General features: G+C 40.0%; 2 protein-coding genes across 5 annotated transcripts in view; one reads left to right on the top strand and one right to left on the bottom strand.

Moving 5' to 3' along the window:
* PLPPR5 (phospholipid phosphatase related 5) overlaps window positions 1-27771 on the bottom strand; it is a 257024-nt gene that overhangs the window by 140672 nt on the left and 88581 nt on the right. The gene's annotated exons all lie outside the window — the stretch shown is intronic.
* PLPPR4 (phospholipid phosphatase related 4) overlaps window positions 10877-27771 on the top strand; it is a 31393-nt gene continuing 14498 nt past the window's right edge. The window contains exons 1-2 of the mRNA XM_068690594.1: window positions 10877-11063; window positions 23835-24020. Of these exons, the coding sequence (XP_068546695.1) occupies window positions 10986-11063; window positions 23835-24020 (264 nt within the window). The 5' untranslated portion in view covers window positions 10877-10985. The remainder of the gene's footprint in view (window positions 11064-23834; window positions 24021-27771) is intronic.

Raw genomic sequence — 27771 nt, 5'->3', positions numbered from 1 at the left:
TGCAGAAGGGCTCGGCAAGCTCCCTATTCTGCATCGCCCAGGCTCCACTCCAGGCATTAGCCTGGAGCCACGTGGCAATAAAGACCTTTGCCAATTGTCAGGGGTTGTGTGAGTGCTTCTTTCCCATCCGGCAGCCCTTGTGCGAGAGGTGGCAGCCCTTCTGCGCAGAGCCTCGAGGAAGAGCCCAAGAGAGGCCCCAGTTCCCTTCGGGCTGCTGCGCTGGGGTGACAGGTGGAGTCCCCAAGGGCCACCATGCGCCTTTAACATTTGTGAAAATAAACCGAGGGGTGCAAACAGTAGTGTGTGAGTGATTATAGCTGGCTAATTGCTTATATTAGGAGTGAGTTTCTATATCTGAGTAATTGGTAATGACAGACATGGAGAAGGCTGAGGTACTCAGCAACGTCTTTGCCTCTGTCTGCACTGGTAGAAGGGCTCAGGGGTTGACGTTATCGCTCTTTACAGGTACCTTAAAGGAGGCTGTAGCGAGGTGGGGCTTGGTCTGTTCTCCCACGTGCCTGGTGACAGGACAAGGGGGAATGGGCTTAAGTTGTGCCAGGGGATTTTTAGGTTGGATCTTAGGAAGAACTTCTTTACCAAAAGGGTTGTTAGACATTGGAACAGGCTGCCCAGGGAAGTGGTGGAGTCACCATCCCTGGAGGTCTTTAAAAGACGTTTAGATGTAGAGCTTAGGGATATGGTTTAGTGGGGACTGTTAGCGTTAGGTCAGAGGTTGGACTCGATGATCTTGAGGTCTCTTCCAACCTAGAAATTCTGTGATTCTGTGACTAACTTCTCTCAAGTCCTATGAGGAAAGCCTTTTCCCTCATTTGGGCTTTCTTGCAGTTCTCTGATCATACAGAAGCCATCAAGATGTCAGGCTTCTGTCTGGAGAATATGTCAGTAGGTGGAGGGATGACTGCAGAGATATATTGCCAGCAGGAAGACTCTCCACTGGCAGCCCACAAGACAGAGGGGCAGGCATAAGTCTGCAGAATCTATGGCTTTTTGGTCACCTCAAGTGCTTGGCACTACTGAATGCTTCCACAGGGAACTGATGCAGGCAACAAAGTAGAGGTGCACTTCAGGCTACTTCACCTTACATTAGATAACACTTTCAGCCATAATCTTCCCAGATTTTATATGTAGCCATTTTCTTTCTAGACTTTGTCAAATTCAGGAACAACCACCCAACCAACCACCAAGCTAAATGGATGAACGTGAAGCTAAAATCATTCATTAAGTCACCAGATATGTCTAACTCTCTGCTCTTCGTTCTTTTTACCCTATCATTGGTGTTTACTGGAACAGCTATACAGAACAAGAACTTACTGCCATTCTGTGAACTGCACACAGTTCAAGCAGATACACAGCCTCAACTTCTGCTTTGCCGTGTTGCAAAATCATCCTATCTTTCACAAACCTAACGAAACTAGGTCACTGGGGACTGGATCTGGGACCATCAACAATAACTGCCTACTCCCAAATGCTATCTGAAAAATCAGCAGATTTTTGTAGATATGTACTAAAGGACAGACTGAATTTTGATGCAGAATTAACAACTTAGAAATTATACATCCTAATATGCAATGATCCCAAGCATGTACAAAAATATCTATTTATCAAAGCAGTCTACTTACTTGGAGGAGCTAAGTATTTAAATGTATTTTGAAAAACAAGTTATTGAATGAGTATAATCATAGAAAACGCCACCTGTTTAACTCTCAAGCACATATTGTGCAGGCACACCTGTAAGCAGAATATGGCCTACATCACTCAGGTAACAAACAAGCATCTCGATTTTTTGTGTGTTACACCTAATTATTGCAATCTCCAAATCTCAGTGAAAAAGTCATAATGGTTTGAATGTGTTCAGGATATTCCAGCCAGAGAAAATGAAGAATTGCACCAAGGCAAGTCACCACCTTACATGATGGATATCTTCTCATTATTGTTGTTATCATTACTTATGATAATTTCCCTTCAGTTATTAAGCTAATTCATTTGGTCTGTATTTTATTAGCTTTTGGAACAAGAAGAAATGGAAGTTTGGTCCAGTGGTGTAAGACACTGGCAAGACTCAGAAGATACCAGGGCAGTTTCACTTCAGACAAGTTACCGTGACACAGCTTACAAAATCTGATTGTGTAACTATGTTGAGGAAAATAGGACTTTTTTCCTTCATGACCTTTAAAGACAGTTGTATTTTGTAGTGGCACAAAGTAAGTCTCATAACTAAAATACTGTATTCCTATTCTCCAAATAAGAAGCCATAAAGAGAAATTTTCTGTCAAGATTGGTGAATCCATATTGAGCTCTTACCAGCCTAGCTAGGCCAGGTATGTCCAATAAAATGAGCTATTTCAGCAAAATTAAGGCTTGTAAAGGTCAGTCTTTCATATTTCATTTCCTCAGTAACAAAATAGGAATATTTTTATGGTTAAATATAATAAATTATGAGGTGTTTATTTCCATGATAAGCTAAAACAGTATTTTAAATGAATAATCATAATAATCTTGATACTGAACATGAAGCATCAGAGTTCTCCGCTCAACTAAAATGGAAAGCAAGCTCGGTGTAGTTGCTGCTAAAGTCTTTCACTTCCAGTTGACTTCAGCAGGCTGAGAGTAATTGCTATGTTGCAGAGGATTTCAGCTGTTATGCAATTCAACATTTTCAACCAATTCAACAATTATTGTAACTGTTTAGTATTTCCACTGTAATCACATTTGGGGTAAGAATAAACTGTATATATGGTATGTGCTTGTGTGCTTCCCTGCATAAGCATAATTCTATGAGGGCAAGTTTATACATGGAGATAGAGAGCAAAGCTTGATATTAGTCTGCCCACAGAGGGGAGTGGGGCATGTTCATGTCAGCAAAAGGGCATTTTGACTTACTTCAAGAAAATCCCAAAGCCAAATTCCTGGAGCTAGATTACAGGTTCCACTAGAACCTGTTTAACTAGAACAATGTCAGCCAGATGTTTTTCAGAACTGCCTTAGCACCACTGCATTTGAACTTGAATAATTTTGACTGCATATCAACCACTCCATTTTTTGTCCTTTACAAATGTAAAATACTATTTTTTATTAGAACAGTAGTAGAAACTAATTTCTAACTACCCAGTGATATTTTGGTAACTATATGCAACTGCCCTTTTATCTAAGGCCTTATTTGTTGCTTTTTACCTAAAATCTTTGAAATAATAGAATAATAAATAATATGAATAATAGGGGGAAATGAAAAAAGAACATAATTATATCATTTCAGATACCAAAATATCAGTAGTCAATGACATAGCAGGCAGCCATACCTACATCTTGAAAAACATTCCTTTCAGTTTCAAAGGGAGGAGCAGCTGTATTAGAAAAATCAAACTGGCAGAAAAAAAATGGGTTTATGTTGTTTGGAATAGCAGGTACAAGTGTGTAACACTCCTACTCAGGATTTACATGTATACTTTGAATCCCAGCAATGTACTTCTTTCAGAGGTGCAGAAGTTTCTACAGACAATGAACTTGTCGCCCAGAGCAAAATTCTTTGATGTAAAGAGAATGTTTAAATGGCTGCATTAGGCCTGCATTCAATGGTAATGGATAGAAACCAGAACATATTCAAATAACTGTGTGCACAACTGTGGTTCATAAGACTACACCTACTGCACATGGGAAGTAGTACTGATCTCCATTGGTGTGCTAAATGCATGTTCCTGGGAAGCACTGCAGCTCCTGAATGTGTGCAGACAGATGATAGAATATATGTTCAGTAGACTCCATCATACCACAACAGGATTACAATTTGCAAAAATTATAATTTTGTCATTGGAAAAAGATTGACCACTATAGCTTTAACTGTGGTGATCCAGCAACAGTTTGGTCTTTCTGCCACTATCGTGTAATGTTCTGTGCTCAAAACTATCCAGAATACCAGGGTATGTCTAAGAAGCAATCTCTATTCAGCATAACTCTGCTCTGACAGCACTATATAATCATTGGTAGACATAATTTTGTAACATCAAGTGCAAAATCCTCAGTTATTTTCACTAATAATAATGCAAAATGTATAGTTACATCTTTATATATTACAATGAATAATTACTCAATTACATTCCCTTTTCTATGATGAACACCTGTTGACTACTCGTGTCTACATTCCCCTGATGTTAACAAACTTCCACATGAAATTTAGTGATGGCTGATTTCAGCACCTTTCTAAGCATAACCACAATGGGGCTGAAAGCCACCTGACAGCTCTTCAGTCTCACATTACATTACCAAGATACAGAATGATGGTACAGGCTTTTATTTTTGCCCAAGTGTTCACTTCATAAAGAATGTTCTCTCCCTGAATATTCAACTAGTTTTTATAATCTAGCAATTTCTACTCAACTTATTCATAGAGCAAGTTTTTCACTTTCTGCTGTATAACATGATAGACGGATTCCTGTGCAGTGCTATTTCCGCATAACATTTATTGATAATGAGTTTCTCTGCAGATTGATGTTGTAGAATATTTTCATGGAAGATGTTACACAAATTAAAAAGAAAAGATGCATTTCATGGTTTTCCTTTATTATTTCTCTGGTAGAGTCTTCTGGTTCTATATAGTATCAATAGTTAATGTTAATACATACTGAGTGCTACTGTGAAATTGCAGCCATTTTTAGCTGACATACTTTCATTCAATTATCACTTTGCATCTAAGCCTTGAGACCTCATATGTATATAAAAACATATTTATAGCATGCATACATGTAAGATAGATTTTTATGACTTGGGTTTAATAAGTAACTGAAAATGAGTATTTAATGGTGGAGGACAGGAGTTTTCTTCAGTGCTAAGGCCACCCGATTTATGCCCTTGACAACCAACAGCACTTTAATTACAGCCTTTCAAAATAAATGACGTTCTCATAGGAAAATTAAAGTTGGACTGATACTGCAAAAATCAAATATTCTTGTCTCTTGTGAACTTGGAACACCTAAGAACACTCTGGAAATAAATATTTCAGTGTTCTAGACACTTTTCCTGTTACCTCCTATGAATAAGTCACAATCTTGTTTTTACCGTTCACTTGCTACATTTTCTTCTCCAAGGCATGCATGCATCCTGTTCACAGAATTTGAAGCATACATTTTTCATTAACATCTACTGTAATGTTGTGTTTATGCATACTACTTCAAGAAAAACATTTTTGAGAAGGATGTTACTTAAGTTGGAAAAACATGACAGGAAATGGCAAAACTGAGGTTACATACAAATATATACAGAGGTCAGGACAGGCTGGGTTAATATCAGCAGGCTACGGTAGCAGTAATCCTCAAAATGTCAAACGTATATCAGCACCTTACTGACATATTATTTCATACATCTGTAGGACAACAAGAATTGCTGCTGGGACCTCTGCATTTCCATTTAGACCTGTGGGAACTATTGTTAATTGCATCGTTGCAGCCTCCCACTTGACCTCTGCCTCAGCTCATGCACCAAATGGCTGATGTTTAATTAGCTGATTATAAGCAACTTGCCCAGGGTCAAGCAAAATATCTGTGGCAGAAGGTCACTGCATAAAAATAGAGATCTGTGGTTTATTGATAATAAACAAAATTGCTTTTAAGAGCCACTGGTATCCCAGAAGCTGGCTAGGATTTTCACATTCTGTCTTTTTCATACCATCAGGGCCTATAACAAGATCCTAAAGTCAGATATACACAGGTAACCAAGGATATGCTATTGTCAGCATTAGAATAAAAGCATATTGGACATGTTGTACATAAACTCATTTTCCCATATTCTGCAACAGCCAGCCAGAAGGCAGCTTCACTAAAAGCCACATAACTGCTCAGCCCACTGCTAAATCTGACACAAGGGGAAACAGATCATACAAACCACAGTTCAGTATTATTTTCCGCAGCCACACAGCTTCTAAACCAAAATTGGCCCAAGGCCAGAAAGCATAGGCACTTATGTATGCAAAATGCTATATAGATGTGTTCATAGGTGGTATTTAAAGTGGTAGATTCAGAAAAATAATCCTAGCATGACTCATGCAAAACATAGAAAATTCATTTTCTAGACCAAACACCACAGTGTAAAAGGCAGCACAGAAGACAGAAATCCTTCAGAGTCATCTGCTACTTCAGAGCTGTGACCTATATCTAGTAGTCAAAGAAAAGACTTTAGAAAACAGAGCTTTACAGCAACAGGAGATTATTAAGCTTGGTAGAGAAACAATTGCTTGATGCAATTATAAATCAAAGTAGAATTTAACTCTCCCATCTGCACTGTGGATCTTTTTATGTTTTGAAGTTGTTTGACTACAGATCTGCCAGTGCTGTCGCATGCCACCATCTATCCAAGACTGATCTGTGCTGCACACATCAGAGCTACAGATGGGTCAAAGAGGAAGACTTTGCTCTATTATGAAAAAATAAAATGAAATAAAATAAGGAAAGAATAATCTTGCACTTGCTAGAAGCTAGTGCAAATGCTAATAATTAAAGGAATGCCCTTGCTATCATTCAGCTATCCACCTCTGTTATATCCTCCTATCATTTTTCCTTTCCATCACATTTACCAGGTGTATATGCAGGACACCTTGTTAGGATGCTAGAAAAGATACTGCTTTTTTGTCTCACATGGATCTTGACCTGGGAGCCACCACTTTGTATCTTCCAAGTAACAGACTGTATTAAAGCAGTTGCACCAAAGATTAGAAAGCAGGTTGATGAAGTATTTTTAAAAAAATATCTGTCACGACCGCAACAATCATTGAAATGAATGACTGTAAAATAAGCAGTATGTTCTCTCCCTTGCACAGGGCAGATTTACTTATGGAGTAATATGTGAATTCAGTCCACACAGCAAATTCCCCCTACCAGACATTTTCCTGAGGGACTGGAAACACACACACGCACACTGGTGCATTTCTGAATTCTGATATGGCATGCAAAGCAGAACAAAAATCATCTGTCAGCTCCTCAGAGCAGAGCCCAGTTCCCATATGCCACGCTTTCTCCAGAAGAGGATTACTGTTTTAATGTGATGAGCTCACATCATCTATTCCATGCTCACTGGGCAAAACAAAACAAAACCATGTAATCTATCCATATAGTGAGAAAGAGTTAATCCTGGTCCATGCACACAGCCCCAGAAATGGCCTTTCTGTAGAGAAATGGTATGGCAGCCAGGGGAAAGCAGGTTTCCTTGGGCTATCAAGCAACAGTAACTGGAACTGCTGCTGCCGCTGCAGCCTCTGGCTGTACTTGGTGCTACAGAGTGCCCCGTGCCGTTGTCTGGCCAGTGGGGCTGTGCAACCATGGACCTGCTGGGTCTCAGCCAGTTCTAATCCTTCCCCAGATTGTTTCATTCTGCTTTTGCAAGGGGGTTTATCCAGTGATATAGCACAGGTCTGTTCATGTATTGTGCTTTCTGTTCCTATGGAAGCAGCAAAACCACAGTCATTGCCTGTGCCCAGTGCTTACCAAAGCCTGGGAATACAGGCAGACTTTGCTCCAGAGGGAAGAGAGCACCTGGATAAAGAGGCAAGGACCTGCAGTCTACTTCCATACAGCGTATCTTTGACAACACGCTAGGTTAAGCTGGAAAATCTTTTCAAATCATGTTTCTATTAACTGTGGCAGCTGCTCTCTGCCTGAGAGGTGGAAGGAGCTATGGTCTCTTTCTTCACTTGAAGAAGCTCCATCAACACTTCTTTAGCAAGGATAAGGTTTTGCATCAAGGTGAGCTTTTAAAAATCCACCTGAAATCCCAGGGGCATACACAAATAGCCAAATTTTCTTTTCATCAAAGCAAGTATAAATCTCTCTTCCTAAAATCTTATTCCAGATGAGTCAGAAGAATCCTATGCTCTAGATCTATGAGTTTTATCATCTAGTTCCCTGACTTCTTTAGTACTTTAAATTTTTCCATAAACTCAATTGGTTTTGCTGAAGCAAAGCAGAAACAGCTTTATGTTTTATGCTAACATATTTCAATGACACTTTCCTGTTACAGAGATTGCTTGAAGTTGGTTAAAAAGAGCTGTCAGCATTAGTGCAGATACTACACAAAGATGCACATAGACAATATTCATAAGTCATGCATCACCCCACTTTCTTGTAAAACTATCTTGATTGAAATGGACAGGAGGTATTTTCTGAATCTTTTACCACCAACACATTTTCATTTAGGAGACCATATAGATGAGATGGCCACTTACACAATGGCTTATCCTTGTCCCATGCTGACTATGTTTCCCATCCCCCACCACACAGTCACCCTCTTTAGGAACACACATGTGCATTTTTTCCTGCAATTGCTTCACTTTGGCCAAATAATATAGAAGCCCTCTCCTAACTGTCTCTACCAGTACATTCACAAAATTGTAAGAAACAAAACCAGAGAATCAACACAACTCTTCCTGCCCTTACAGCATGCACACAGCTTGCATCCTTCCCACCACACACATATTTCTAGTAAAAATTTGTAGAATAGGGGTTGGCTACTACCCTGTGTTTTACTGTACCTGACTCACAGTTACACTCTAAATTGGCTTTTAGGCACTACTAATTAATAACAGCTTTTTGTCAGCTTCAGAAGTTAAATCACTGTGTGAGTTTCTCAGTTTGTTCTGCCCACGAAGCACCCTAACCCTCTTACTCTGTTGCAGAGTGAAGCAATCTGTGTGTAAAGTGGAGGAAATCAAAGCACTCTTCATTTTTAATGGTTTGTGCTCATGATTTCCAAGCCAGACTCATGACTTCAGAACAATCGAGGTTGAGACAGTAAATGCAACTCTAAATGGCTATCACTTATTAACCCCTATTCCCCTAACAACTGGGAAATAATTTGGCAGTAGCAAAATCTTGCTACAGCTCCTCAACTTTTCCTCTTTTACTTGGAGTAACCCAAAAGCAAGGTTAGCAAAAATGGAGGGGTTTTGTTTTTGTTGTTATTTTTTGGCCTTTTCACGTAAAGGCTAGACCTTTGTGGGGTAGGAACCACAAGCAGGCACTCACCCACCCAATTAATTTCCTGGAATTTGGCTCTGACAGCCAAGTACGGACCTCCTCTGCTCACAGCTCCTCCACTCCCAGCAACCCTCCTGGCCACCCCTGCTGCCTGGAGCCCCCCTGCACTGCCCCCTGTTCCCAGGGTACCAGTGAGCCACTGTCCCCCCAGGTGAGCAGAAGCTGCAGAAATCCTTTCAGACAGTGTTAGGACTAGACCACGTGTTGGTATGGCAGCACTAACAACCTGCTGGAGCTCTGGAAAGTCTTTTTCAATGATCTGGAATCAGGCTGCAGATTTGCCTTCCACACCTGCCTGCAGGCATGGAGACTGACAAGTAGATTTTTGCTTTTAACATCTTGTTATGAGAGTTTGCTTGTCTGCTTAGTGCAGAGCATGGACTTGACATACCTTTCGTGTATAAATGAGAAAACAGCTGGAAAAGGCAAGGGACTGGTGGGAATCTTCATTGCCATAGCACACTGGCTACAACATCCCAAATACCAGGGACCACCTGGAGACTGAACAAGAACAGCAAGTTTTTTCCCATACTCCCCAAAAGCAGGAAAGACAGGAAATAAACTGTGACAACTCAATTTGTGCTTCTTTCCTTGAATGGTAAAGCTAAATGCCACAACCCAGGGCTAAGCTTACAGGTACAAGACAACCTTTGCAGATGTTATTGATGTGCTATAAAGGAATGACAACACTACCCCATCCACAGAAGGCCTGCAGACCTTATCAAGGATACTTCCCGTTGACATCAACAGGAGCTTGCCTGAAAAAAGGCTGTAAGCTTTGATCCACAAATAGGATCCCGAAATAACACATTTCACCATGGAAACAATTGTTCAGGTTAATTCCTTTCTCTTTAAGGTTGTAGCAGCAATTGCACCAGACACTCCATGCATTAGAGAAATCTCAGGCCCCAGTTGCTGAGGGGACATGTACAGGGCTGATGAGCTCGGTTCTGCCCTCAGACCTGGCCCCACTACACCCTGATGGGTGCTGAGGCCAGGTGAGCTGCTGTTAACAGACTGAGCTCACGCAGAGCACATCCCCACTGTAATACTGACCATCCAAGGACCACTGCTCCCAGGGCCATTCTACTCCTCTGTTTCAGGTGAAAGATTTCCCAGAAACAAGGCAAAAGACCCAAACTCCCCTTGGACCAACCCTGCACACCCCACACCTGCCGGGATGCTGTGCAGGTGTTTCAGCCTGCATATGCATGGCTGCTGATCACTTACTGGCTGCAGCCAGAGCTTTCCTTGCTCTGTGGCACCTTCCCCTTCCCATCCCATCCCATCCTATCACATGCCATCCAATCCATCCCATCTTCTCACATCCCATCCAATCCATCCCATAGCATCTGATCCCATCCCATTCTATCCATCCTATCCCATCCCCGCCCCTCCCATCCTCTCCCATCCTATCCATCCCAACCCATCCATCCCATCCCATCCTATCACATCCCATCGAATCCATCCCATCCCATCCCATCCCATCCTATCCCATCCCATCCCATCCCATCCCATCCTCTCCCATCCAATCCATCCCATCCAATCCAATCCATCCCATCCCATCCCATCCCATCCCATCCCATCCCATCCTATCACATCCCACCCAATCCATCCCATCCTCTTCCATCCCATCCCATCCTATGAATCCCATCCCATCCCATCCCATCCATCCCATCCTATCACATCCCACCCAATCCATCCCATCCCATCCCATCCCATCCCATCCCATCCCATCCCATCCCACCCCATCCCATCCCATCCCATCCCATCCCATCCCCCCCAATCCATCCCCCCCCCCCGCCCCGTCCCGAAGGAGTTAACGCCGCCGCCCCCCGCCGCCCCCTGACGTCAGCCCGGCGCAGGGGACGCGGCTCGGGCGGAGGAGACCCGCGGCTGCCGGCGGCCGGGGGAGCGCTGCCGCGGGGCCGCCGCCCGCAGCCCGGCACCATGTCCGCCAAGGAGCGGCCGAAGGGCAAGGTGACCAAGGACAGCGTCACCCTGCTGCCCTGCTTCTACTTCGTGGAGGTGAGCGGGGACGGCGCCGGGGAGCGGGCGGGTGCGGGGATGGGGGCTCCGGAGGGCTGCGGGGGGCTGCGGGGGGCTGCGGGGCCGGGGGGTGCCGCGGTCCCTGCGGGGCGCCCCCGCCGCCTGCTGCGGGCTCCCCGGGCGCTGCCTCGCCTTCAACGGGGCCCGCGGCGGGGAGCGGGCGCTGTGTGCGGGAGGTGCGGGGGGGGGGGGGAGATGCCGAGGCTGCTCCGCTGCTCTCTCGGCACGGAGCCGCGTTTCAAGGAGGGCTGGAGGCGAGCGCCGCTCGCGTTTCTTTGCCGGCATACAAACCCCGTTCGTGAGGATTGCTCGGGGAAACAGGAGCGATCTCAAAATGACAGCCAGCGGTATGTTTTTGTCGACCCTTGGATTACGCCCCCAGTACACCCCCCGCTTCCTCTGAAAACGCCCGTGATGCAGAGGGAATGAGGCTCTCTGGAGCTCGCAGAGCAAAACCTGCCATGGCTGCTCAGCTGGTGGCAGGTGGAGTTGCAGAGGCACTGGCTGCCTGCTGTGGCACTTGGAGGATGCCGCTGCCTTGGAGCACGCAGCCAGTGTGGACTGCCAGATCGGGGCTGAATACGGGTTAAACTTAAGAAAGAGATGAAAATGTTTTAGGGGTTGAGCACAGTGTTTCTCTGTGAGTGGGGTCATCTGAAGTGACTGGGGCACTGTGAGGTTCGTGTGACTTACCTCAGAGAACAAGAATTATAGAACAAGAATTACCTGAAGGTGCATTTGAAGGACTTTGGAGGTCTTCTGGAAGGAAGCAGGGATTGGGTTCAGAAGGGATTTTAGGTAACAGTGCAGTGTTTCTGTCCCCATATTCCATAAACACCTGGGCACGATCGGGAGCTAACCTGACGTACGCAGCACTGAGTGGAAAGCTTTGCAGAGGCTGTTCCTATGGAAGCAGCAGGCATTCCTGTCACTGCAACCAGGCCTGCTCAAGAAGAGCCCTTTGATGGAAGGTGCTTGTTGTGCCATCCAACTTACATTGGCTTTGAACAGGAGGGAGAGGTCAAGCCTGGAAAAGTCCCTAGAAAAGGCAGTTTTCCTCTCTCTCCTTGCCATCCTTGTTGCTTTGGGAATCCAAGCAGCAAGGGAGATGTCTGGGCCTCAGCCTGGGAGTAACTGATGCCGGGGGACAATGAGAGATCCTGCAAAACATGACAGAACTGTGCTGTTTGGTGGGCTTTGCCTGCAGCAAGATGGGATGAATTACAGAGCAGCAGCACTAAACGTGTGCCTGCTGCTCTAAGAGTTGCCTTATATAATATTAATGCCATACTTGTAGTATGGCATTTCCCCTGGAAGCTCCCTGTAGCTGTTACAAGGAATAATGGAAATGACTCTGCAAGCAGTGAAGAAATTAGACCAAGCTCTTTGTACAGGCTCCATATGAAGCAGGTGAGTTCTCTACTCTGATGTGGACTCTTAAAAATCTTGAAAACTTCAGTGGGTCATCTACAGCTAGATCTAAAAAGAGGTGGAGATCAGCACTGCAGAGCCTCTTCAGCACCCAACTGCTCCAAGAGGGAATCAGAATTCGCAGTTCGGAGAACAGGCTGCTAAGGAACTTCTAGGACTTTGATGTTACTCCTTCACAGGAGTGGAGTCCAGAACCTGTGTGAGCCCTTCTCCCCCAGGAGTCCTAATTACTGAGGACTGCAGACTTGTGCCCCCTTTTGAGCCAATGAACATTTAGGCATTCAATGCAAGTAAAAGCAACATCAAGGGAAAAAGCTGTCTGCAATCCACCTGATACATTTGATTAGGAAACTCTGAGCTGTCATTCCTCTCCCATCACACAGCAGGAAGATTTGAATCCATTTCACACATTTTAGGCGAGTACACTTGCTTGAAGAAAGGGTAACAGCAATCAGGTGGTATTTAAATGTTTAACTTTTGTTTCCTGTGTACAGCCACCAGCATTTACCCACTAATTCTAATCAGACTAACGATATTGCCTTCCTAGAGCTTTGTAGCACAGGCAGATACCAGCATTTCAACAGCATCAGAAAAAGAACAGGATGGTTTACATTCTTCTGTAGTGATTGGCTCAAGGAGAACCAAAGATTGAGTTATACTTCATCCAAAGAGATCCAGTCAAAGAGAATTTAATTGGCAGTGGAAATTCCCAAGTGTATTGGACAGAAGGGTGGCCCAGTGTGGATGACTGGCATTACTATGAAATAGAAATTTCCTTTGTAAGCAGAAGGTAGGTGTCTCCTATGATCCAGAAAAAAAAAAAAAGAAAGTAAAATACCAATTTAATTAACGCTTTCCTTTTAATTTCATGAATGGCAGTTGAATGCATGATGGGAAAGAAGCTTTTTAGCTCTCTCCTCTAGACACTATCAATTCTTTTATAGATGTCTTTTTTCTCTTCTGCCACACACTCTCATTTTGCCTGTCCTGTTCATACCAGGAAGTCCCTCCTGAATAGCAGTGAATAAACATAGGAAATCAAGTTTGCACCTTCAAGCAAGAAAATCAGTTTGTTGTCTTCCACTTAGCATCAGGACCTAGAAGATCTAGGGTAAAGAAAAAGTAAATTGTTTAGAAAATACATTATAAAAAAGGGTTGTTTTTTTCTCTCAAGTACTAGACAAAAGGAAGGACATGGGAACAAAGGACATTGCGACAAAGAGGAAATGGAAATTCCAAAGCTGTAGGAAAGGGAAGCATTTGTGTTATACAAATGGAAAATAGAACACAGTTAAAGAGGGAAAAATCTGTAATAACTGATGTTATTTCAGGCATAAGAGAATAAAGAATGAGTAAAAAATAAAAATAAAACAAATTCTGTGCTCCAGAAGGACCTGATCTTTAGAAAGAGCAGCAAACAAATAGAGCTCTGACACAGAGGTGTTTCTGCTGTTGAGATCCTTACGAATACATTATGAATGGAAATAACTCCTGTACATGAAAGCACATGATGGCAGCAACTTTCATGATGGGATAAAATGCAATTACATAGGACAACTGTCAGTTAACTTTAAAATAAATACCGTGGGCCTGATTTTGATTTCAGTCTAATTTAAGAATAATTCAACAGATTTTAACACAGCAGAGTCACAACATAAAACCAATATGCACTTCTTAAATCACTGTTATCACTGGAGCCATTCTTCGTTTATACAGAAGTAAAAGAAGGATCAGGCTAGAGCTTCAGAAGACATAGAAAGGAAAAGGAATTAAAAATCTGTAAAGAAGAAATGGAGCTTCAGAAAAATGTGGGTGGGTCATCTTCCAAAAAAATCAAAGGCTATACAAAGAAGCATGTTTTCAATTTTCATGATTCATAAGATAAAAACTTGATGATTTACTCTCTGTTTTAGAGATTATTTAAAAATGCTGGTAAGATTCCTGCATAGCAGAGCCTCCGATCAGCACATGCTCTTGAGAGCTGAATAGATTGCCTTGTGCAACTTGCTAACCTAATACATATGAAAATGAGCACTGCCAGGCCGCTTGGCCTGTCTTATTCCTAACTATGGATGTGATATTTTAGGGTTCAGTAGACTGTATAGGTAATGTGAACTTCATTTTCATGGCTGGGAAGGTCAAAACTTGGCATGAAAATTCAGTCTCTCTAGGCAAGCATAATTTTTTTTTTTTCCATAATGAAAAGCCTACATGCCTCTGGAAGATATTGGAAATGAGTATTCCTGGAAGAAGTTCTGCTCTTTGTCAACTGACAGTTTCTTTTCAGCATATTCAGAATATAGAAGTATATTCACTTGCAGAAGAAATCACAGAATCACTTAGGTTGTAAACGACCTTCAAGATCATCAAGTCCAGCCATCAACCTGACCTCCTGAGTCCCATCACCAATCCAGGTGTCTTAGTGCCACATCCACACATCTTTTGAATACCTCCAGGAATGGGGACTCCTCCGCTTCCCTGGGCAGCCTGTTCCAATGCTGCCCAGGGAATGCCTCATATTTTAATATGAATTTGGAAAATATCCAGGGTTATCTAATATCTGTTCCTAAGATAATGGTCATATTTTAGATGCAGGACAGATACATTTGTTCTTAGTGAAGGAAAAAGATTTCACTGGTGCTCACGCACTTGAAAAATTCCTGGATTAAATCCTCATTTTGTAGAAGGCACTATGAATTCTGGCTTTGACTTTAGCAGCACTAATACGTTATCCTATGTCCCAGATGTGGGAATGCAAAACAACATGGTGTTGTCAATCTGAGCGAACACTTAACTTTCTTGGGTCCTAAAGGAGGCTCTATATTCTTATTTACAGTGGTATGAGCAGTGGAATTCTTATAACAGTGGTATGAGCAGTAGGCACAGTAAGCAGTAAGTGCTATCACTATAGGACTCCAGCCTGCAAAATGCGGGTCATCAGCTTCCATTGAAATAAATACATGGAAAGAATGCTCGCTGTGTTTCAGCACCAGGCACTTTATTTCCATTTGTTTCTAATATCTACTGACAGAGCTAGGTTGGAAATGTCAAACGTTTGTACACATCACTAGGTAGCCCTGTGCCACTTCTCAGTCACATCTGGAGGTGTTTTTTTTTTCAGTTATTCAGCCATGCATAACCCACCGCATTTAAATTACGCACTTTGTCACCTCCAAGTCATGTATAGGCGTGGCTGTATGAGACAGAAGATGCTGACTGAATGCAGTGATTAAAGTAAGCGCATAGGGAGAATGGGCTATAAAACTAAATCTTCCTTACTAAGAACAGGATGTTTGTATCTAGTGCAAGAGTTAAACTACACTGCTGTTTCATGGAGGAGCAATGTAGTCCCATTTCTCTCTAGGTAGGTTTTCAGTTATGCTTGAATTAGCCTTAGGGGAAAAACACACACACACACACAACCTGTAGAAGATGAAATGATCCCCATACTGTGGAAGTAGCATAATGCTTACCGCATATATTGCTTTTTCTCTCAAAAGAGTCAACCATGTGTGAGGGGAGGAGAAGGTGGAAAAATACCCTTAATAGTCTGCTTATTGAGCTAACCTTGCAATGTGGCTGACTCACGGAGGATTGACATCAGATTTGTTTATCACATTGCATTAGATTTGTTTATCACATTGCATCCCCATAATATTAACAGCCACTCTGAGGCTTGAGGAGGTTGCTGTTCATCCAAAGTAACTAACATTCATTCACCAAGCTGTCAGCGCTATATCCTCCCCATCACTTGCGTGTTTACAGAAGAGCTGTACAGCCTGCATACTACTAGCTTTTAGGAGAAGATGAGCAGAAAATGGTAACAAAAAAGGAAGTGCCAAGGGTGTGCTAAGGTTGTCCTGAGAGGGGGAAAACATGCCAGTGCATTTGCAATGTTAGATCTCCCTTTGTGTTCAGCTACTTGCTTGGGCAGTGTAGCCTGAATAGTTCATAGTGGAAGAGGGTCATGTTCCCTTCTCAGTCCTACCTCATCCTCCTGATCTTCTTTACTTCACTAGTAAAAGAAGGCCTGAACATATTAGAAATCAAAGGAGAATCATTTTTCCAAACAATTACCTCTTCCAAAAGTAGAAATGCTTGTACCCCTTTCTGTGATTTTCTTCTATAATTGTTGAAAATCTGTTACTCTGCGGCCAAAATTAAAAATGAGCGGTGAGTTGTGTAACCTTACCTACACAGGACCTGAACTGCTACAAACATTGTAATCTTTACTGATGATCCTTTCACTTAAAAGTTCAGTTTGTAGGGAGAGATTTCACACATTGCAAAAGAGCATGGAAGTAAGCCACTGGAGAAGGGTTGGCACCCACAGTAATTTTTGTTTTTCGTATGAAACATTGTATTTTGGAGAGTAGAATAAATTGTCATAGTTTGCAGGGATTGACAGGTTTGTCTGCTAGAGATGTGGGGTTCTTGTTTTTTTTTGTTTGTTTGTTTTCGGGAAACTTTTGACTGAAATTTAGTAAAAGTTTGACCTGAAAACAGCCAGCTTTTTGAAATGCTGCTGTTCTTGTTTTGCCATAAATTTACAGCAGCCAGTAGAAAAGAATCATAATCAACAGGGTGTGCAATATCCTAATCTCATTGTTTGTAGTTTCTTATTGATTATAACTAATCATTGAATTAATTAATAATCCTAATTAACTGTAATCATAATTAATGTAATGAATCATCAATTATTTTTGAAGTCACACTGACAGTAAATGTTTTCCTGGTATTTTTAATGTGATGTAAAATTTCTGTTTAAGGGTTTGTTTTATATTTAAGTGCATATACTTAAGTGGAAATATTTTATAATTATTTTTATATTATTCTTGCTTGATAGTATTTTTGTTAAACAATTGCTGTTTTTTTAATTATAATTATTATTTATCTCTAAATAATTGCTGCTTAAAAAAAATATCCAAAAACCAACAAAACAAACAAACAAAACAGAGAGAAAGAGCACTTTTAGGATTACCTAAAGTCAAAGTGTGACTTTGAAATTTCTGAAAAAAATAGAAATTTAATCACTTGTGTATCATCTCTATTTTTGGTCTTACATATACTGAAAGGTTTTCCATTAAGATTTGGCAAAAGATCGAGAGATCTGAGGAATTATACATGTTATATCTGTTGTATTTATAAAGCAAGACTCTAATTGGCAGTCACAGAACAATTCAATTAAACTCTAAAATCAATGTTGGAAATAGGGATAACTTAATTTTCCACAATGGTAATGATAATAGATTTCTGTGGCACCTGGGATTCTAAACTGTGAGTCAAAATTAAATCCAATAGAGTTAATCTGGGAGAAGAAAGACCACATCATGTCTCTGCAATTAGTTTTCACAAAACTTAGACAATGGTTAGGTAAAAATCCTCCAGAGGAAAGGCCGGTTCCTTACAGCTTTGGGCCAGATTAATCCAAATAGAGGTACAAGAAGCAGCAGAAACTGGAGTTTAGAGAGAAAAGCAAAACCAGCTTTATACAGATGCAAATTTTACGCTTCTGAAAAGGCCTGAATGCCTTCTCTTGCAAGCATGAGGGTTTAAGAATTATTTTAGAACATAGAAAACCTACAAACCGGACTTTCCTGCTCTACATCCATCCTATGTTCTGTACTATGTCTCAGAAGTCCTCATGATAGCCCAGTTTGCAATGTCATTAAACCTATACTTGGTCTTAATCTCAGCTCAGCACTGCAGTCTCACCGAGGGCAAAGCTACAGCACTGATGCAGCTGAGCAGGAGCCATGCTGAGGACCCTGCATAAGAGCTCATGGATTCCAAAAAACAAGAGAAAATGGCAGCATTTGGGTTGATAACATTTTTTTCTGCTTGACCTTTTTCTGGAAGGTATTCATAGTCATGACCTCAGTATTCATTCCTGTCAGGATAATAGAGCCCTGTCCTTCCAGTTTCTCCTCCTGTCTTGCAAAGCTCACAGCAAAGTACAACAGGACAACAGCCAAGGAGGTTGAAAGCAGCAGTCACTGTTAGTAGTTGGCTAAGAATAGAAATACCTTGTCTCCTCCAACACACCACAGCCCTCTTTTTTGTCTCATCCATCTGTTGTGCCTTGTCATTTAGACCATGAATTCTTTGGCACAAGGACTGACATTTATAATACATTTTAATAGAATCTCCCACAATGCCAAAGCCTTGCAGTGCAAACACAACATAATTTTTAAATTGACCATCCTTTTCCCAAGCACTTGGCTGTTGTTGATTTTATGAGGAGAAACTGATGGCATTCATTAGCTATCTCTCTGAGGCAATCCTGTATGCTTACTTGATTGCTTAAAAAGATTTCCTAATTACCAGAAGGCAAGAGAAATATCAAGAGGCAGCTCTCGTGCCCAGGAACTCCTTGTCTGCTGTGGAAGAGCTGCAGAACAACCTAGGGATGTAATAATTCTTTGGCCGCCCAAGCCCACACGTTATTTCCAAATGTAAAAGATTCAAGTATCCTATCAAATATTACTTAATCCTTCTTGACAGGTGGGCTAGTCATACTGTCTTTAATCTGTATCTGGTTCATTGTGGCTTGGCTTCCTCTGAAAGCTATGTACATACTTCTCTCTTTTCTGCCTAGCATATGCAGGCAGGTAAAACAAGGCAATTCCACAGCCTTTGTGTTTGCATCCAGTCTCAAGAAAAATCACTCAAGTCATTCTGCTCATCACAGTGAGCAGCAACTTCAATATTTTGCTATGACTGCACAAGAGGCATTTCATTTTTTCCCCAGTTAACCTCACGGAAACAGCCCAGGATAATCGCTTTTGTAACCAATATTCAAGGTGTCTCCTGGCAGCCACCAACACAGTCCAATAGAGTGAGAGAGGATCTGGATTTGAGTTCATGAAAAGAGATAACACCTGTAGTGCATTTTAGCAAAGCAAAAAGAGGTCACTAACTATATCCTACAAAACATGTTTAGACATTTGAGTATGTGATACTCGATGGCTAAGCTCTCACAAAGCCCATGGGTTTGAAGATACACTCTTGAAGATATATATGCACTCTGCCTAGTTAAGTGCTGGCAAATTCGATATGTAACTACCAGTGTACAGCTTTAGAGAAGGGGAATTTGTAGAAGCTACTAATTTTCATAGAAGCTACTGATTTTTTAATTATGTATGTATCCAGTTGCATATTCTTTCAAAGTACAGAAGAACTGGGGGTAGGGGTAGTGCTTATTTGTTGCCTTTCTGTGGTTTAAGCCTAACTGTTTCCATGGTGTCATTTAGGAAACCATCAATACCTGATTGCTACTGGCTTGCCTGTAAGACTTGCAGAGGGAATCTGGTTTTAGCAAAGCGTTGGCTATTTGGGAATTCTCCATGGGGAATTTACAGAGACACTATGGAATAGTAAAGTTAAAGGTCCTACATTTTCACTCCAGAGCAAGCACTTAAAAGCACAATTCCTAGCTCCATACAGCAGTCTTTGTAATATTAATAGCATTTATTAATATTAATAATAAAGTCTTAGGTCTTAATAAAGGCTCTTAGCAGTAAAAAAAAAAAAAATCATTAAAAAAATAAAAACTCAATTGAACCTTTTCAGCAACTATGCTGATTATGGTCCCAATTCTAATACTCCAAGCCAAAGGGAGTTTTACCACTTGGGTCAAATTCTAAATTTATAGGTGTAAGTTGCAAGGCAAACAAGGATCATTCTCTGTTAGCCAACCAAGGAAGTAAGAGTATAAAGACTTACTAGTCAAGATAGGTGAGCTGAGGTTGGGGAGTTTATTATTCTACTTAGGAATAGGAAAATTCCTATTCCATTTTGTAATTAAAACAATACACATTATACTGTCTAATTATATTTGACATTTTCAAGGTGTTGGGAACTGAAGTCTGTAATTACAGAACTGCTGCTGCCTTAAGCAGAACGCTCCATAAATATTCATATATTAAATAGCCACTTATACTGTTTAGTAGATTTTAGAAACATTTGCTTTTCTTTGGCCCTTTTGAAGATGCATTTTATATTTGTATTTTAAAAAAGATAGGAAGAAAAATGTCCTGTGGGATCAGACATACTGTATATAGCAAATTGACTATAAACCTATTCATTAGAATTGTAAGCAGTTATGTTAGGGATTCACAGTCCTTTAGAATTATTTCTTTTCTTTTAGCACAGTGGGTAATTACAGTCAGAAATAATATGGGAGTCCTGTAGTGGAACTGTAAGATAATGAAATATAATTTTCATGATTCTTTGATTTTTGTAATTAACACTTAAATTACAGCTAACATACAGCAGCTTTTTTTTAAAAAACAAGGAAGTTGTCCACATCTTTTTTTAGTGGTTCACAATAAAAAGTCACTTCGTATATCACCTACTTGTGATTGTTCGATATTGCCATTTAATACAGCTGCTTGCCTAAGAGTACCATAACCAGAGTAGAGATGGACTTATGGTAAAGGCCAGCAGTACAGGAGAGGCTTTCCTGTTCTCAATGTTAGAGAAATGGAAGATGAAACTCTGAATGAAAGATTTTCCATGAGTTTTCCTGCCCTGTGTTTCCATCCTAGGAAATCAACCTTTAGGGAAACCTAGATGAAGAGGCATCGGAAGGGTAACAGACCCTGTGCCTATCTTGATCCTTTAGCTCACTGGAATAGGTTTATGTCTTTTTATAAGATACTTTGTCTCACAGGACCTGGACCCTTGCTAAGTCATTTAGGTATGGCTTTCAAATAGTTAATAAGATATTGCCAGTGCCTCAACGTTTAAACACTGTGCAGAAGTGAAGTTGCAATATGCATGAACTCAAATGCTGTGCAGTCTCAGTGTCCAAGCAAGAGTGGAAGCTGGACAGGAGGCTCCTTATCCCAAACAGCTCTACAGTCTCTGTGCCGTGTGGGAAGAAGAGCACCCAGTTCCATGAAATAAAATAAAATATAAAAAATTAATAAAATAAATAATAAAATAAAATATGTAAAATGTAAAATATATCCTTAGTATGAAGACTTAAGGAAGTCCTCTTATATCCCTACACATCCGTATAATGACTGGAAACAGTCATTATCGTGACTAATCGTGCATGCCTGTAGTATAGCTAATAGGGACTGTGTCCAGCAGGATGTGAGAAGAATAATTAAATAATGTATCCAACTAAAGAACTAAACTTCTTCCTGTAATGAGTTGGAAGCAGGACTCAAGTTACATTGTAAATAATTATTCTAACATAGTATAAATACATATTATATAATAGTCATTTTATATATTGTGTAATAATTTTTTGTATCATATTTGATACATATTGCAATATATTACATATTACGTGGTTTTATTATATGCTATACGTAACATGTATGTGTAACATAGTGTGTGAGTGCACATGGCATAGAATCCCAGAATATCCCAAGTTGAAAGGGACCCAACAAGGTCCAACTATACCTGTACACATATAAACTAGTTATTGAAACAAACTTGCTAGATGCCTGATCTTATTTTTGTAATGTTCACAGTACTCAGCTTCATTTAGGGTGCCAATACCCATTCCCTTTCTACATCATCGCATCTTCTCTACTAGATGAGATTACAATTGAGTCAACTTGAACACAGATAACCGGGCAAGCTAAATTGTTCTGATCTCTAACATCAGTATATTTAGTTTAGAAGAACACTTTTGAAAATAGCAAAAGGTGTTCTTTTCGTGGAAAACCTAAGTTGTATTAAGAAGTATGTTTCAGTAAAATTTAGATAGTATCCTCCTTCCCTAATCACACAAATTTATATTCTATGTCCAAAAAGTCTACATTTAGAAAGCCCAGTGTTTAAAAATCTGAAAATGGCTAGTTAATGCAAGAAAACATTGTCCCTCTGCCACATGTAGTTCATACTTTTTATAGTTTTCATTCATATTTTTTTCCAGTATAAATATTTATCCAGTTTTACTTCTGCTTTTTATTTTATTATAGAATGGGACAAATGATACTGATTTTAATCAAACAATTTTTTTTCTAAATGTATACTGAAGATTGAAAGTATAATATAATCTCAGCATGCCTGAAATTATGTCAGGGCAGTTTCTATTCATTATAATGTGAGGTGCGTGATGGAAAAGGGGAGTTGTTTTTTTTTCTCAAGAGGTATGATACAACCTTATTTAATTTTTATGATTCTATCTGTCAAAGCAAATATATTTAGTCAAGTTTTTGCTTTTCAGCTGCAGTTAATAGTGAGGATAAGTTAATGTGATAGCCATCTTAAAAATATATATATGTATAAGTAAAGGAGAAAAGGAAGCAGACAGGCAGCAGAGACACGGGGAGGGAGCTATTGCAGCACAGTGGAGGAGCAGGCAGTGGTTGCAATATTGCCTTGTCAAGTGAGGACTCTGGGAAATAACAATCAAAAAACTTTTTTGAGCATTTACTAGGCATTCACTAAGAGGATGCGAAGAACTATCACATGCTGCTGGTCACCTCTGAATGCCCCACTGTCTACCCTGGGGAAGGGCTGCCCTGCCTACTCATCAACCACTGGCTTCAAAACGCATTTTTGCTATTACTTGTCCTGAAAGACTTCCTTCCACAGTGATTTACTGCTTGAATCTGTGCTTTCAGGATTTGGTGGTATGCCGAGGCTCCCAGAGGAGCTAACTTTGCTCTTAATAAATTACTAGAAGTAATTGTGATGGCTAAAATCATTAAATAGCTAGAGGATAAAAGAACTGTGAACCACAGTCATCATGGTTCTACACGGACTGAATCTTGCCAAAGTTAATTGCTTTTTGATAGAATTACAAAATGAATGTGCTAAGGCAAAACACTGTGTTACTATATATTTAGATTCTAGGCAAGCACCAGATAGTGTTTTTCATTAACTGTTACTTTGAAACTTAATAAAAAATGGTTTGGTTATAAACACTGTTGTATACATGTATATGGCTGATAAAGGACCAAAAAGGGTGAGGATGAGCAACAGAAAGGTGAGGCCCCACATGGGAGACTGAAATTGTGTAATTACTTTAAAAAATAAAAAATAAGTCTATCCATTAATGATTCATGCATGAAAGGGCTGTTATATGGGCTAAGTTAAACAGCTAAGTTATATGGGCTGAAGGTTGGAATGAGTATTTTGACTATTTTGGCAGACTACAGTTACTTGGTATCAATTGAATACTATGATATCTCTAGAGAATTAGTTATTTAAAGATGGTAAAACAGATATAACAAGGAACGGTGAGATGTAAAAATCAGACATCGCAGAGATTTATTAACAGACAATGTTGTCTTTGCAAAAGCATTACTATTCAATTTCTGAACAGTAATTTGTTGTTTTCTTCTTTTCTAGTTGCCAATATTGGCATCTTCTGTTGTTAGCCTTTATTTTCTTGAACTTACTGATGTCTTCAAGCCAGTTCACTCGGGATTTAATTGCTATGACAAGAGTCTGAGTATGCCATACATTGAACCTACACAAGAGGCTGTTCCCTTTTTGATGTTGCTTAGTCTGGTTTTTGCTGGACCATCAATTACGGTAAGTTCGAAGTGCCACTGTCACTTATTAAAGGTTTTGAACAGTTTCAGTTGACATAAAGAAAATAGCTACTTTGGTTTCAGTGTGGCAGTGGAGTATCTTCTAGACTAGTTACGTTAGGATTTTAAATTAAATTGTATTCTTCCATAGCAGAAGGAGACACACACTCCTTAAAACATTCCCTGTAGTACTTCATCTACTCACTTTGTACTAATTGTGGGTATTAATGTTAAGAAACAGCGCCAGCAGTTGGGTGAGAATAGTTCAAATTGTTCTGTTATGCTATACAAATATTTTAACCTTTTACAAATGGGTTGCCTTCATACTCTGAGATAAACCAAAAATTCAAGATTCTGTTGAAAATGGAAGCCCTTAATTTACAGCACTGAACATGCCACTTTTGTTAGAACTAACTGTGTTCAGTAAGAAGGTGTAGCAGCCTTGTCAATGAAATCAATTACACTTTCCCAAACAGCACCGGGACTCCTCTAAACTGCAAGTTAGTCATTAAGAGCAGGTAGACTGGTTTAGTGGCCCATCCAAAGGGAGAGGATGATTTCAGCAGAACAGAAGCTTCTTGTCAGAATACGAGCAATTTGGCCATTTGTGCAAGACTGAACTTGTCTGATGCAGGTAAGTATTGTCCCTGCTGGAATTGCTGTATCAAATTAAAAAGAAATCTAAAGACCAGAGGAGATTCACTGTGTCTGATTTTTGGCACCTCAGATGGGAGACATTCTCGCACCACTCCTCTCGGGTAAATTGAAACAGAAAGTCCAGCTGAGGCAACCTTCTGAAAGGGTCTCCTCTCTCCTCTGACAGCTATGACTGGGTGCATCGGTTAGGCACCTCTGCAGCACCAGCTGCAAATGTATGCCAGTTCCACTGAATTACCTTAAATTCAGCCAGTTTGTTCCGTTTATAATCCTAGCCATTTTACAATCAGAAAATCTATAAAACATGATCACAGTCACAAATCTATAAAACATAAAAGCATCAAGTGCTGTTCCTTTGCTTGATAGGATTTTTTTATTTATTTTTTTTAAGCTGAACTCAGCTGTGTGTGGTTTTGGTTGCTTTAGAAACCATTTTGAAGGATTTTGCGCAACCATCAGTCTAATAATACTTATTTAGCAAGTAGAAGCTGTCTCGGTGTTCTTTGTGCAGCCAATTGCAGGAAAAAAAAAAAAAAAGATGCAAAAGGTAAAAAGAAAACTTGTTGATATTGTACTTTGGCTAGGTTTTCTGCATTTAAACAATGTTCCTGATAACAAGAAAGTGGACTTTTGTGAAACAGCTGTAGGAGGAATCTATGTAGGGTCACTTCGGGCACAGTAGGCTGAAGTGGTAAAAGCCAAATTTTTTCTTCAGAGAGAGTTTATGTCAAGCCTGGAAAATGCCAGATGCCTTCAGCAGAGATGAAAGATGCCCATTTCATTACAGAGTGCTTATTAAGGTCTTTGATTCAGTACAGTTAAATTATTTCAGCATTGCAATAGGAAATGTTATTCTTCCTTGAATCATTCTCCTACCTGCATTACAGACACAACTAACCAAAACCATGCCATGAGAGAAACTCAGATGTTTAAGCAAGCCTATCAAACATGACATTGGTAAAGAAGGTAAATCGCAACGCTTGTAAGTGCAACTGCTTAAAAGCTGCAAGCCTTAGGAAGGTTTACTTCACATGGATGTGTGAGCATTAATATGATTCTTGTATTAGGTTGGGAATGGGCTCAGATAATGTAAAATATACAAAGTGCTTTAATAAAAGGCACTGAAGATGATGTATTGCATCAGCTATTCAGTAGCACTTCTATACTAGAAAAACATTTTAAAAATTCAATTCTTCTTTTCCATGCAAAAAGATTACACTTGTTCAATTGTCATTTTGCAGAATTTAGCATTATATGATTTAGTTTTCATTAATAATTCAAAGAATAACACACTTTATAAACCTGTAAAACATAGAAAAGAAAACATGAAGCTATGTGAGAAATTAAGAATTTCCAGTAACATAGCATATGCAAGCCTCAAACCGAATTTCAGGTACTTAGGGAAGTATGAGACAGAAGGTCATTAAAACTCAGTCAAAAACAGGTGCAACTAGGCCACATCTCTAACTCTTACCAAAGAATGTAAATAAGAAACAAAAGAGGCAGATGAGCAAATTCCAACCTCAATCCCTCCTTAAAGCATCATATAAATACTGGAGTAGGACTTAGCTTCTTTCTGCATTATTTTTAACTGTTTGCATACTTTTTTTTTCCCAAACCTGTAGTGTATTTTAAATCTGTTCACTTTACAGTAGTTATTTTTACAGCAAATCTAACATTTTAAATTTACTTTCCCAAGACATTATTACTGAAGCATTTTGTGGGTTTGGGACTTTATTTATTTATTTGTGCTTATTGTTGTGGTTTGTTTTTTGTTGTTGTTGTTGTTAATTGGTTGGGTTTTGTTCATTACCAATGAGCAGAAACTGCTTTTCACCAGTCCTGTTCTGTAGCCTTGAAGGACTACAGAAAATTACAGGTTATTGGCATATGTCTTATGGCTTGTGGCACATGTGAAATTTTCTATACATGAAGCACAGGAGACTTCAGTATAGAGCAACTGGAGTTGTATGAAATTAACAGTATGGATATTTTCTGTGCAGAATATAGATACACCTGACTTGCAAGGTGACTTCTGTTTTCTTCAGTGAGCTCTGATTCTGATCCTGTGATATATTTTCTCTCTACTTATTCATTCAGAAATTATAGGACTAGTTATTTAATCATGTAAGTATAGGTCCAAACCCATAGCACTACTGACATAGAAGGTGCTTAAACGTAACAAAGTGCTTTCTAAAAGAGATCACCAGGGAATTAGATTACATCAATTTGGGAAATCAATTAGGAAGGAGAGAAATTCACTGTTGGCAGTGTCAGTCCTACTGCCTGCTTTACTGTAGTAGCGTGTTTCCTTGAAAATACCAGCCTCTGAATTTTCCTTGTCATAGGCCTTGCTATTTCTCTGTTTTGTCCTCTATAACAGGAGCTATTACATCTCTCTGATGTTTTTCCCTGCACCAGGCATTCTGTAGAACTTAGCGAAAAACTATTGAAGTTTCCGTTTTTCAAGTTTAAAAAACTATTGATTTCTCCTGGAAAAGTTCCAGATGTAAAATGAAGTAGAGACAGATAATAGTGATGATGGTTCTCATCCAATGAAAATCCCTTAAATATCTGTTATCACTGACATTTCCATGTAGTGAGATAACTTTAACTACTTCAATTTTCTGGCAAAGAAGAAATGAAACCAATTAATATTAAATCGTTAGCTAAAAATGGTTAGACTAAGCTTATCCATTGCACCTCCCTTCTACCAAAGTGAGAGATCTTAGTGTGCACAAACGTCACTGATAATTATGACACTTTCTTCTTAATTCAGATGCTTGAGCATCTCATTGCACAGTGAGCTTTGTGCATTTCGTACGTTACTTTTCATCTGCTGATAGACAAGGTGAATCTCCTCTTAGTGGTGAGAACTGCCCCATTCATTTCAATATTTCAACACAGACTTTTTCTGAATTCTAACAAGCCCTGTACAGATTTCCATGTTATTGCACTACATAACAGGAAAAACAATAAAACCTGAGACTGCAAATGTATAAATGGATCTGAATTTTCCAGCAAGTAACACCGTGTTTGTATTTATATTATTCTCCTTATTTTTGTTCTAACTTGCTGTCTGCGGCTTAGGTCAT

This window comes from Anas acuta, chromosome 8, assembly GCF_963932015.1.
Source record: "Anas acuta chromosome 8, bAnaAcu1.1, whole genome shotgun sequence".
Taxonomy (NCBI): domain Eukaryota; kingdom Metazoa; phylum Chordata; class Aves; order Anseriformes; family Anatidae; genus Anas; species Anas acuta.
The sequence above is the reverse complement of the archived record's forward strand: the minus strand, read 5'-3'. Positions and strand labels throughout refer to the sequence as shown.